The 13,365-nt window shown below is 45.0% G+C and overlaps 1 protein-coding gene and 2 long non-coding RNA genes across 3 annotated transcripts in view; 1 reads left to right on the top strand and 2 right to left on the bottom strand.

Annotated features, from left to right (window-relative positions):
* Positions 1-7,222, bottom strand: part of ERN1 (endoplasmic reticulum to nucleus signaling 1) — an 81,934-nt gene extending 74,712 nt beyond the window's left edge. The window contains exon 1 of the mRNA XM_070560245.1: positions 6,954-7,222. Coding sequence (XP_070416346.1) covers positions 6,954-7,004 — 51 coding nt within the window. The 5' untranslated portion in view covers positions 7,005-7,222. The remainder of the gene's footprint in view (positions 1-6,953) is intronic.
* LOC139073863 (uncharacterized) lies at positions 586-6,817 on the bottom strand. The gene is made up of 2 exons (XR_011522962.1): positions 5,770-6,817; positions 586-4,856 (listed from the first exon to the last, which is right to left on the bottom strand). It is a non-coding gene; the product is annotated as an uncharacterized lncRNA (long non-coding RNA).
* Positions 7,223-10,428: 3,206 nt separating the features above from the next.
* LOC139074018 (uncharacterized) lies at positions 10,429-13,365 on the top strand. The gene is made up of 3 exons (XR_011523301.1): positions 10,429-10,611; positions 10,706-10,886; positions 11,580-13,365. It is a non-coding gene; the product is annotated as an uncharacterized lncRNA (long non-coding RNA).

The raw sequence follows: 13,365 nt of genomic DNA, 5'->3' as shown, positions 1-13,365 counted from the left end.
TCACTGGAGTAGACCAGCAGGACCCTTCCAGCAGTCTAAAATACTGATTCTAGTTACCTTGGGGGCTATACACTTACTCGCATATGCTCCTTGCTCACAATATTTCTGGAATTTTTTTGGAAATTCCCTTCAAAGAATATACTTTTGAATCCCCCAAGTGGTAGGAAGTCTTTAGTTGGTTTTTGAAAACAACCAAAAATCAAATCCAAGTGTCCTCAATAAATTGTGCAATCAAGCTGAGTAATAACAGTTTTGATGAAAACTTCAGTGTGAATCATGTAAAAGTTATATTCAAGCAAAGAGTGGATGGAATCGGGAGATGTTTTAAATTGTGTAAGAATAATGGACTTACAAGTAAATGTATGCTTTTTTAGGGTTCCTTTTTTTGTTTTAAAGTTGAATTATTAAATTGGTTAAATAAATTATTAAATGAAGTACTGAAAAGTAAAAAAAAAGGACATTTGATTTGTATGATACATGAACATTGACTCTGAAGGGGTAATTATTTTGAAAGAGACAACATTTCTTTGGATGAATAAGTTTAGGTATGTTTGTGGGAAAAACAAAACACCAAAGGTATTATTCTATTGTCAATGGTACTTTAATTTCCCAGCAACACAGCTATATGGACAAACTATGTTTTAAGAACTGTGGCCTCCAAAAAGGACAATCAACACATCAACTCTTGATTTACAGTCTTGGGGCAAAATTTTACATAGCCTCACAACCAACTGTAGAAATAATTTTGTCTGTAAGAGGTCGGCTACCCTCAAAACCAAACTCGCAGAATTATCCCGAGGTATTTCAGGGTGCTCGTGGGAGCCACATCTGCTAGAAAACTGATCTGAAACCATTGCAGACCAAAGGACCCTGCAAACAAGTTATTTAACAAATCAGAATAAAACCTTTTCTCAATAGCTTTCAGATACACGTCATCACGAGACTGCTGTGGTTATTTACATCTCCAAAATATAAATGAAACAAAATCTAAACATTCCATTTTCATTTGACTTAAAATCCACACTGCTAAAAAGAAAACAGCTTACTTTAAAATGGCTATCATAAAACCAATGTAAGGGGCCAGCCCTGTGGCCAAGTGGTTAAGTTCCCGCGCTCCGCTTTGGTGGCCCAGGGTTTCGCCGGTTCGGATCCTGGGCGTGGACACGGCACCGCTCATCAAGCCATGCTGAGGAAGCATATACATGTCAATAGAAGGACCCACAACTAAAAATACACAACTACGTACTGGGGTGCTTTAGGGAGAAAAAGGAAAAATAAAATCTTAAAAAAAAAAAAACAATGTAAGGTTAGTTTTGTGCTTTTTAAAACATCCACTATTGCTTGGGGGCTGGGGGCGGGGGCTGTAAAAGAACACATATGATCAGCAAACTACAGTTCTAGGAATGGATCCCAAGGAAATAATCAAGCAGTTAAGATACACTCAAGAGTTTAGCAACAAGAACGTTTATCACATTGTTTATAGTAATGAAAATTAAAAACAACCTCAATATCAAATGGCTGAATGGTCAAATTATGGTATATCCACTCAGAGAAGTATTAAGTAGCTTGTGAGAATAATGTTGCAGAATTAAATTTATTGACACAGAAAGATCTATATGTTTCAGTTTGGGGAAGAAAAATATTATCTATGCAAATATGTGCACAGAAAAAACATCCGGAAGGATTATATCAAGATATCAGTAGATAAGCCATCAGGGATATGCAAATCAAAACCATAAAGAGGGGCACCCCGTGGCCAAGTGGTTAAGGTCATGCGCTCCACTTGAGTGGCCCAGGGTTTCGCTGGTTCAGATCCTGGGTGCCGACCTAGCACCACTCAACAAGCCATGCTGAGGCAGCGTCCCAAATAGCAGAACTAGAAGGACCTATAACTAGAATATACAACTATGTACTGGGGGGCTTTGGGGAGAAGAAGAAGGAAAAAAGAAGACTGACAACAGATGTTAGCTCAGGGTCAATCTTTAAAACAACAACAACAACAAAAATCCCATAATGAGTTACCACTTCACACCCACTAGGATGACTATGATGAAAAAGACAGACAGCAGCAAGTGTTGGTGAGGATATGGAGAAACTGGAACCTTCCTACATTGCAGGTGGGAATGTAAAATAGTGCAGTTGCTTTGGAAAAGAGTCTGCCAGTTCCTCAAAAGGTTAAATATAGTTATCATATGACCCAGAAATCCCACTCTTTGGTATATACCTCAGAAAAATGAAAATATATGGCCATTCAAAAATTTGTACACTAGTGTTCATAGCAGCATTATTCATAATAGCCAAAAAGGGGGAACAACCCAAATGCCCATGAACTGAAGAATGAATATTTAAAATGTGGTATATCCATACAATGGAATGTTATTCAGCAATAAAAAGGAACAAAGCATTGATATATGCTACAACATGGATGAACCTGAAAACATTATGCTAAGTGAAAGAAGCCAGTTACAAAAGACCACATGTAGTCTGATTTCATTTATATGAAATGTCTAGAATAGGGAAATCTATAGAGACAGAAAATAGATTAGTGGTTGCCAGGGGCTGGGAGGTTTGTGGGAAATGGAGAGTGACAGCTAATGGGTATGGAGTTTCTTTTGGGGATGATGAAAATATTATAAAATTGATTGCGGTGATGGTTGCACAATTCTGCAAATATACTAAAAACCATTAAGTTGTATACTTTAAATGGGTGTATTATATGACATGTGAATTATATCTCAATAAAGCTGTTAAAATGTTAAGAGAGGTAATGTTTGAGCAGTAGGATTATAGGAGGTTACTGTTGTTTTTTTAATTTAGACTTACCTATGCTTTGTAATTTTTCTACAATGAACATGATTACTTCGAGGGACTTTTAAAAATCTTCCCATGTGATCATACAGAAAGCAACACAAACACAAAAGATTTGAAGAAAAGGAAATACATCTTCCCTTATAATAGTGGAAGAACTGGAAACAACCCATAGGACTCTAGCAGAGTGATCACGAGGCAAAGCATGGCTTATTACTTTATCAACCCTGGTCAGTTCTGACCCCAGTTACAAACCCAGGGCTGGGCACAGAAGGCGCAAATGCTTCTGGCATGGTTGACAATTTACTAAGGTGCTACTAAAAGTGACAAATGAATGGCCTACTCAGAACATTTCCTAACAGGTTATAGGAAACAGTCTATGAAAAAACTGAATAAGAACATAGAACACAGTTTTTGACACTGTTGTATTTGCTCTGAGTTTGTACATGAACAAAGATCATAAGAAAATCAGAAGTGATGTAGAGACTGTTTAAAAGTAACTTAAATTTTAAAAAACGAATGCAAGCAAGGAGCTTATGATTACTTTTTAAATTCTACTTTCCCAGGTCTATATCTGGCCTGTTGCACTCATTTAAATATCTCTGAGAATGTGTTGCTCTGAGGCAGGGAAGTCTGAAACCAAACATGGAATATAGGTAAAGATAAAGATAGAAAAAAATCCCCAACCCCTGGGAAATATAGCCAACCAGCATGTTTATTATTCAGGGACTATGATTCACTGTCCCTATTTTTTAAGCCAGCATCACACTCTAATCATATTGCTAGGTTACAGGCCCCGAGTTACTTGTGCATAATAAAAACTGAATCCATTAAAATGATACATTAGGCTTTTCTCCCCTATATCATCTCTTTAGGGAGAACATTTGATCATTATACAACATACAGAATATTGAACCTAAAGATTACTTTGGATCCCCAAACCAAAGAGGTTTCCAATGAAAATGAATCAGTTATCCAATCATTCTTTGACCTGAAAAATGGAGTCAAAATCTAAGGCAGGCAAATAACCATATCCCCCAGGTCCAGGCAGGCGGTACCATTCTGTCCAGACACATGTTTTCATATATGAGGTAATATAACACCCCACTGCTTTTATATCAGGACTATGGTCTACCGTTGAACTCACTCCAGAGTAACTCCCACACACATTTTCTCCTGTGCTCTGAGGGGCTATGCTGCTGTGGAAGCTGAGTGGGCAGGTGAGTCAATGAAACAATACACATACACACGTGCACGACTACAGTCTAATTTCATGATTAGCTGATAACATGAGTTAATGAAACATTCTTCTCGTGGTTTCAGTGTAAACGCTTGATATCTCCCATTAGGATAATTCATGCAGGTGATAACTATCAGAATAAATGATGAGGACATTTCTAGTTAAGATACGTCTCAGTGTGTTTATATACACACATGGTCCTCAGTTCTCAGTGACATTTTTTAACACCCTCTGAAACCAAAACACTGGCTGAATAAAAGAAATTGTACGTATAAGTGAAGAAAGTATTTTGCCGCACCTGCTACACATCTCTTTGGTACTTGACAGAGGTGGCACCTAAACTCTGTAAAATGAGAGCTGCAGGACAGCGATGATGTGACAGCAAATATGTAACACACACCAACACTAGGTACAAGATCCAGGTGTAGGAAGGAGAGAAAAACTGACAAATAAGCACATTCTGTATTAATAAAAGACAGCATCAAGTGCTTAATAATACCGATGTTACTTCATTTTGGGTCTGATAGCCTAGTCTCAGGTCTTGATGAGTCAATGTCTGGCTCAGTCAGACACACTGAAAGAAAATCACAGTATTGCCTCCAATGCACTAGTTACTTCATCCATCAAAAAGAAATAGCGTCAAAAATATTCCTTGCAGAGGGATAGCATAACATTAAAAAAATGATGACTCAGGGGCCGGCGCAGCCGCTAAGTTCGCGTGCTCCACTTCAGTGGCCTGGGGTTGACAGGTTCAGATCCCGGGAGCAGAACCACCCACTGCTTATCAAGCCATGCTGTAGTAGGCCTCCTGCATATAAAATAGAGGAAGATGGGCACAGATGTTAGCTCAGGGCCAATCTTCTGCAGCAAAAAGAGGAGGGCTGGCAGCAGATGTTAGCTCAGGGTTAATCTTCCTCACACAAAAAAAAGATGACAGAGTAAAAAGCACCTTTGCGGAGGAGAGTTAGGAGAATTTACATTTATTATCTCTGATATGCAAGGTGCCTTCGAACACTTAGTATGTTAGCTGTCCCCATTTCACATATTAGGGATCAGAGTCTCTAAGAAATAAAATAACTTGCCTGAGGGCACAGCTAGCAGGTGACAAGTTAGAACTCAGATTTGCTGGATTTTACAGCCAGTTCATTCTGCACAACATCACTGCTGCCTAGTTTAACTGCACACTTTGCAATGGGTTTCATTTAGAATTTTAAAATAATAATTCTCACTATGTTTGGGGATCGAATTTTTACTGGTAGATAATTCTGGGAGTGAAATTCTGACCTTTTACCTAAAGAGCAGTTGCACTAAAACAACCTTATGATAAGGGTCTGGAATATTTTACCATGAACTCTGACAAGTTTAGATTTCTAAATACAATTTGGAAATATTTACATAAACTGAAACTATAGTCCCAACTAAAGCTAAACAGTTATTTTTGGCTTTTTAGCCTAAGTTATTCAGTAACTAAAACGCCAGAATCCACCGAAAAAACAGCAGATGGAAAGATGTGGCAAAGTAAACCATGCACACCTAGGCCCTGACGATATGAAATGACCGATTTCCATGTCCTAAGTTTGGTCGCTCAGTTTATTCTCTTACTTGTGAACAGATGCTAGTCAGCAGAGTTAACCAGTCCAAGACGAAGTACTCAAGTTCAAAACCTGACCCTAGTTGTGAAAGTGCCTTTTTTCTTAACTGAGAAGAAAAACTTAACTTACACGAGTTCTAGCATGAGGTGTGTACAGATTTTCCTTTAAAAAAAAAAAAAGACTCTGAATTTGAAAAAGTTGGGCTTATCACTTCAGCTGTTTCCAAATTCTTCTTCCTCCAAGAGCATGGATTATTATTTATCTAAAATGCATAACTTCCAAAGGGTTCATGCTGTGGGGTTCAGGTACACACGTGTCAATTCTCCACCTGGACACCTGGGACGTGACATAACCATATTAAAGAGCACACACCGAGGTCAAGAAACAGAGCCTGCACCAGCGTACCATACCCACATCCTGAACAATACGTTTTCTTAAAAACCACTCACGAATCTAGGTTGTTCCAACCAGAAGAAAAAAAGCCAAGCCCGTCCACAAAATGTCCTCCCAACCACCGTGCCCAAATCCACAGCCTGAGTGAAGGCCTTAAATAGTTAAATAAATGTAAACCAGGAGTTTCTCTCCAGAAAAAGATGAAAAGACGTTTCAGACTGCCCCACAGCGCTCTCACGTGAGGAGAGACAGTCTTTCATTTAAAGTTCTGGAGCGGCTTCACCGCTGTCCCATATGGGGTCTTTAAAAAGAGTTCAAATCCCACAGCTTAACTTGCTTAAGGAAGTCCGGGGCACAAAAGGAAGCCTCCGGCCTCGGGAGACCAAGAAACCTGCAAGGCAGGTAGGCAGAACCGAGCTCTCGGGTACAAATGCCCACCCACTCCCAGTTGCATTCGTTTCCCAAAATTCTCGCCTTTGGAAAAGTTCAAACAAGGACTAGAAACGCAAGACATTCCCTTCCCCTCGATTACGGGTCCTTTCCGTCCTTCCTCCGCGGCCACCTGTGGGGAGGGTCCGGCAGGTGGGGCGGCCTCCCCAGGGCCCGGACCTTCTGGAGACCCCGAGGTGCCGCCAGGACGACACAGAGCTGCGCCGGAGCGCACGGGGCCCCGGAGGGCGCTGCCCGTGACAGCGGCGCTGGCCCGCGAGGCCCCTCGGGTGGCGTGCCCTCTGCGGGGCCGGCCGCGGCCGCCACTCCGGCTGACCAGGAGGCGCTCCCTCCCCGCCCGGCGCCGCCTCCCCCGCCCGCCTGGAGCCTCCGCCGGGGCGCACGGGGCCTCGGGCCGCCGCCGCCGCGCTCCCAGCTCGGACCCCGGTTGGCCCCGCGCTGTCCCCCATCCCGAGCTCCCGGTCACTCACCCCGGCGCCGGGCAGCAGCAGCGCCAGTAGCAGCAGCAGCCGGGCCGGCATGGCGAGGACTCGGCTCTGGCTCCGGGCCCGGCCAGCAGGCGCGAGGGGCGGAGCGGGCAGGCGGGCGGAGGACCCGGCGGAGGCGCCGCGACGACAGCGCAGCGGCGGCCGGGATTCAGCGGGCGCAGAGCTGACTAGGCAGTGGTGGCACCCCCCATTCCCCGCACTATAAGCGCCGGGTGCCGGGGCTTCTTCCGGTCGGGGCGGGGCTGGGGGCGGGGCCTGTCCTGGGAGGGGCCGAGACTGGGCGGGGGCCGGGCTCGGGGGCGGGCCCGGGGCGGGGCTATCGCGGAGGGGCGGGGCCGAGGTCCGCACTGGCCTCCAGTTGCCCCCGGGTCATCCGGCCGCCGCTCCTAGAGAGAAGGCCCAGGCCTTGGCGTGCGGCGTCTAGGGGCGCTGAGCGGTCTTGGCAAGAAGCTTGTCCGATGGCTGAGGGAGGCCGGCCACCCCCTACGCGGTCCCGCTAACCTCGCCGAGGGACCTGCTGCGTGAGACTTGATCAGGGAGAGGCTAGGAGACGGGCGTGCCGGGTGTCCAGAGCCCCCGCTTCGTCTTCTCACCGTGATGGAACCGTCGGGGACCTCCAGAGGGAGAGTCAGGAGCCGGCTGGAGTTCCAGCAAACGCGGCGCTTCTGCCCTGCGCGCGGCAGTCCCCTAGTTCACACCCGCGGTCCTCCAGCCACGCCTCAGCTAGTCTGAAGGCCCCCTTTCTTGCCTTTCTTTGTCCTCAGGAATTCCTCTCAAATCATGTCCAACAGCCATCGATTCCCTTTAGAATAAACTGTGGCCAAGTAATTTGTAAAAAATTATAAGAAGGGGCCGGCTCCCTGGCCCAGTGGTTAAGTTCGCGCGCTCCGCTGCTGGCGGCCCAGGGTTCGGATCCTGGGCGCGGACATGGCGCCGCTCGTCAGGCCACGTTGAGGCGGCTTCCCACATCCCACAACTAGAAGGACATGCAACTAAGATATACAACTGTGTACGTGGGGGAGTTTGGGGAGATAAAGCAGAAAAAAAAATTATAAGCAAAGAAGGAAACCAATTCGGCTGCTTGTGTCGTGGTTTATGTGGCATTTGCAGATGTGACCTCATGAAGCTTGAGATGACATGTGTCACAACTCATCGGAAGGAGTCGGTGTGTTGAGGACTCATTCAAGGTCTATTTGAAGACTATGGGCTATTAACCTGAATTAAAGAGCCTGGCAGCTGTTTGGTCTCTGGCTCCCATGCTGCCCTCCACTTAGATGAAAGGGAGGAGAGAGGACCTATTGTTTGCAACAAGATAGACTAAGATTCGGAAGCACAACATTTACATATCCTAGGAGAAAAAGAAAAAAGGGCTTGCAACTTCTCTCATTTTTCCTGACTTTCTCATAGGACAGCCTAAGATTTTTCAGGATGTGGGCGGAAGGAGTAAGCAATTCGAGAGAAAACAGCAAAGAAGTAGTCGGGGACTGACCAAAGGTCTGCTCTGTGTCCACCGTGAATCAATCCTATCCAACTCTAATAGACAGAAATGCTCATAGTAAGCCAAATTTCCAGAAAGAAACTTCCCCAGTCCCAGCCCCTAATGCCTGGATCATGGTCAAGGGACTAACCCCCACCAGTGCTGGAGGATCCAACACACAGGTTTAAGAGTGGGATGAACCTCAGCAACCGTGAAGGTGGTAGACACATTTTGAAGTGTTATCTGCGTGTCTACATGCAAACAGAGAGGTTTGGGATTGGTGGGAAGATGTGTGGAAACAGGCTCTGTCACTCCTGAGCAGTGTAGCCAGGTGTCAGGGAGGAGCCTGTTGCACAGAACCTGGGAGGAGCTCTTTAATGATTACCTGTCCAGCTCGCAAACCGACAACAGGATCTGTAAGACCGCATGTTTGAGTTAAAAGAAGCTTGACTGGAAAATGCCACTTTCACATCCCTTCTCTGGTGCTTTTTATCAAACACAGTAAGTCAAGGAGGGGAACTTTCTGTGCTGGAACTCTGGCAGCCCTTTGACAATTCAGAATGTCACTGTGACCCTGTAAGCACAGCAGATGAAACACAAAGGGGAATGCTTACCTCAGTTTGACTCATAAATCAGTTTTAAAGATACAATAAAGAAAAAAAAAATCAGTTCCAAGGGGCCTCGGCCAGGTAGGTATATTACTCTGTACTCAGTTGGACCAAATCCCCAAGCCTTAACTGCACTGTTGTATGTTCTCGGAATTTCGTATGCCCCAGTTAGATTGTTCTCACCCTTGATCAGTTCACATGTTTTATGCACTTCATTTGATTGGCAACTCGTACTGATAAACTCTGGCTTTATTCATGGCAGCATTTCCCATAATCTTGCTCCACAGTCAACTACTGTTTTAGGCAGCTTTTTGCTGATGATAAAGCAAAAGTTAGCATCACTGATAAATACAAACAGAAACGGAAATATTTTGTAGGGTGCCTTTAAAGTGGACGTGCCCATATAAAAGACCTGAAAATGGGCAGTAAATGACCTTTCTAGGAATTGCATTCAATAGCATCCACCAAACAAGGCAAAGGTCATGGTCTTTCTGTAAAGATAAGCCCTCTTTTTCCACTAAGGTAAAAAAAAAAAAAAATAGAAAAAATATATATATACAGGATTCAACAAAGAGAGCAGCAGAGCCTGAATATGTCCGGGGGGGGGGGGGCAGGGAGAAAGTTAACAAATCTTATTTTCACTTCTCTCTAAACCAGTAGTTCCTCTTTGAGAGCTTTTAAAAAACAGATTTCCACCACCTCTTTGTGCCCTCTTCCCCTGCTGATTCAGAATCTCCAGGGGTGGAGCCCAGAGACTCTCTTCCAGTTTCCGCAGGTGACTAAGGGCAGCCAAGCCCTGGGCTCCAGCTCTCTCCTAATGTCCGGCGTTAATCCGTGTCACCATGAATCCTTTTTATTTATTTTAGCAAATGTCGCCCTCTAGTGGAAGAAATTCTGTGTGTGCCTATTTCATTTCTCCTTAAAACCCTGCAAAATTTCATTTAAAAATGATGATGGGCTTAGTTTCCAGATAGTTATTTAGTGAGAAGGAAGCTCCCTTTGAGGAGACGGGAAAGGAAAAGCTGGTAAAACCAGAAAGGGAGGTCACAGTTGAAAGCTCCAGGAACGTCTCAAAGGAACAGTGTCTATCAGAATAAGTCGCCTCTGACTTTTTTTGGTGATCTTGGTGCTGCAGCTGCTGCTTCCAAACGGACTTGAACTTAGTTACAACACATGTGGGGGGTAGTTATGGGATAAATGAAACGATGAGGCAAGAATCTCTGGTAGCAAGCTCAATTTTTATCTCCTTCGTGTCCTGATGTTTAAGGGAAATTTTTAAAAAGCTGCTGCCCCTGTGAGCAGTTTGGTTCTGAGGCAAATAGAACGTTGGCTCTTCCTGTTCTGAGAGGACTGGATTTGAAGCGATTGTGACACTCATTCTGAAGAACTTCTCTTTACCACAGAATCCAACCTACTACACGCATTCTTGTATGGCAAAAGTGAGTCTTTCCTATTGTCGCCGTTAATAGTTATCGGCTGTTCGCTATTGTTTGGAAATGTGCAGATACACACTTTATGGAATCATCTCCTATTATCTGCACAGCAGTTCTTTGAGGTATGTGTTTTTTTGTTTGTTTGTTTGTTTGTTTTGTTTGAGGAAGATTAGCCTCGAGCTAACATCTGCTGCCGATCCTCCTCTTTTTGCTCAGGAAGACTGGCCCTGAGCTAACATCGTGCCCATCTTCCTCTACTTTCTATGTGGGACACCTACCACAGCATGGCTTGCCACGCGGTGCCATGTTCACACCCGGGATCCGAACCGGTGAACCCTGGGCCACCGAAGCGGAACGTGCACACTTATCCGCTGCGCCACCAGGCTTGCCCCATGAGGTATGTGTTATTAGCCCCATTCTACAGCAGACACATTGAGATTTTAAAAGGTTAACAGCCCAGAGGGTAACAAATGGCTAGTAAGAGGCACAACCTGGATAGAACACAGCTATCTACATAACTTTAGAGCTTGTCTGGTCAACCCCAGTTGCTACAACATTTTCCACCATTAGCTGGTTGTTATTCTTGCCCCTGCCCACAGCATCATGACACGGCATCATTATGTGACCTGTAGATGCAGTTAAGCAGGAGCCCAGATTGGCATGTTCCTGGAATACTAACAACAACCAGAAGTTTGTACAAATATGTAGTGATGAAGGGGCATTGCCTCAAATAACATGTAAGTCTCCTGATCTCATCTGGGGGTTGTGCAAAAGGATGTAAGGAACAGAGCAGCCATCTGGGAGAGAAGACCGAGCTTTCTCCTGGGGTTTCTGCCCTGGGAGGTAGCTCAGTCTAATCCTGACAGATTATTTGTTCGCTTGCCTCTGAGCTGTTGTATTTCACACCCATTTGTGCCATGTCTACATGCCACCATGGTGAAGTGTCCACAGTGTCACTAGTTTATCATATATTAATATTCTCAAAGGGCCAACACAGCGCCAGTGTGGAAATGGCCATCCTTTCCAAGTGCCTCCACTTCCTCAACAGCCAGTCCCTCCTAATCCCCTGGGGTCTGGCTTTTTTCCACAGAACTCTCTGGAAACTTCTCTCAAGCAGCTCATAAACATCCTTCCTCTTGTAAAATCCCCGTGGCCATGCCTCATCGTTTTTTGTCCAGGGTCTCTCTTCAGTTCAGGTACGTTAATGCTTCTTTTTTCTCGAACTTTTCCTCCTTGGGTATTACCATTTTCTGTCTTTCTTCCTGTCTCTCTGCTCATTTTCCTCCTTCTGGACTGTTTTCAAGGCTTCATATGTAGACCTTACCTTTTCTCTCTCTCTCTCCTTTTCAGCTGGGACAGCTCATTCACAGATGTAACAAAGTTTTAGAGCAGAAAAGAACTTTAGCTATAATTTTGTCAGCTTCATTTTGCAGATGACTTCGTCTCTGACCTCTGCATGGATAATTACCACTCATTCATTCATTTATTCATTCATTCTTTTAACTAATATCATTGAGGCCTTCTGAGTGCAAAGGATTGGTACCATGAGGGAATATCAGAGTTTGCAACTTGGGAAAGGTGATAGAACATACACAGAAATAACCACCGTACAAGGCTGACTGTGAAAAGTACAAGAGAATAGGCGAGAATAAACTCAGAAACAGAATTAGGATGTTCAAGAGAGAGATGGGTCTGGTGGAAGGAAGGGGATGGGATGGAGAGAGCAAGGAGGGCTTCAAGGAAGAAGTGGTGTCTGTGCTAGGCCTTTTGTCAGATTTGACAGGGGAAAGGATATTCTAGGGGGAGACGAGGAGCTGAACAAAGACCTGGGGAAAGGAAAGCACTGCGTGGCTTTATGGGAGCCCAAGCTAAGTCATCAGTGAGCCCTTTCTTGGTTTCTGCTCAGAGGAGCAGTGGGAGGTGAGGCTGGGAGGGAAGGCAGGAGGCACCGGCAGGGCAGGGCCACTAAAGTCAGGCTGGGCTTCTCTGGTAGGCAACAGAGTGAGACAGGACTGAAGTGCTTCGGGGGAGAGTTAGGGGAAAAGGCAGGTATTTGAGAGACCATTAGGAGACTGTTAACAAGGGCTATTTTGGTCTTAATCTAGAGCAAGGAGAGGAAGGAGGAAATAGGATAGATACCAGAGACCCTGCCAAGGCAGAATGGAAAGCATTTGGCTGGTGCAGTTACACAAACAAGAAGACTGAGAAGAAGGAACTCAACAATAGTTTATCAGACATTTATCGTGTTCAAGGGGCTGTTCCCACTGTTGGGACCACAGAGGGAGCAAGCGAACAGGAATTGGGGCCAGCCTTGCAAGAGCAGCAGACATGCTAGATGGTCTGGACAGACCTGTTGACTGTCCGCTAATGGGCACTTACCCAAGCTGGGCCAATCATATTACTCTATTGTAGTAGCTAGTTTCCAAAGATGGCCCCAAACAATACCTCCCTATATGCACATGCCCCTCTTCTCATCCATAGGGAGAGATTATTTCCTCTCCCTTTGAATGTGGGCTGGTTCTGTGACTGGTTTTAACAAGAAGTGACATTCAGGGACTTCCTAGCCCAGGTTTAAGAGGCCTAGCATCTTCCATTTCCCTCTTAGAATACTTGTTCCTGTGGGGCTTCCTCTTGGAACCTAGCTGCCAGGTTGGGAGAAGCCCAAGCCACACACAGGCTATATGGAGGAGAATGGAGTGGCTCTAATTAACAGCTCCAGCTGTCTACCACTTGGGTGAACCATCTTGGATGTTCCAGCCCAATCAAGCCCTGAGGTGACCTCAGCTGACACCACATGGAGCCAAAGAACCTCCCGGCTGAGCCTAGTTAACTCACAGAATTGTGAGATATAATAAAATAGCTGTTGTTTTAAACCA

This window comes from Equus przewalskii, chromosome 10, assembly GCF_037783145.1.
Source record: "Equus przewalskii isolate Varuska chromosome 10, EquPr2, whole genome shotgun sequence".
NCBI lineage: Eukaryota > Metazoa > Chordata > Mammalia > Perissodactyla > Equidae > Equus > Equus przewalskii.
The sequence above is the reverse complement of the archived record's forward strand: the minus strand, read 5'-3'. Positions and strand labels throughout refer to the sequence as shown.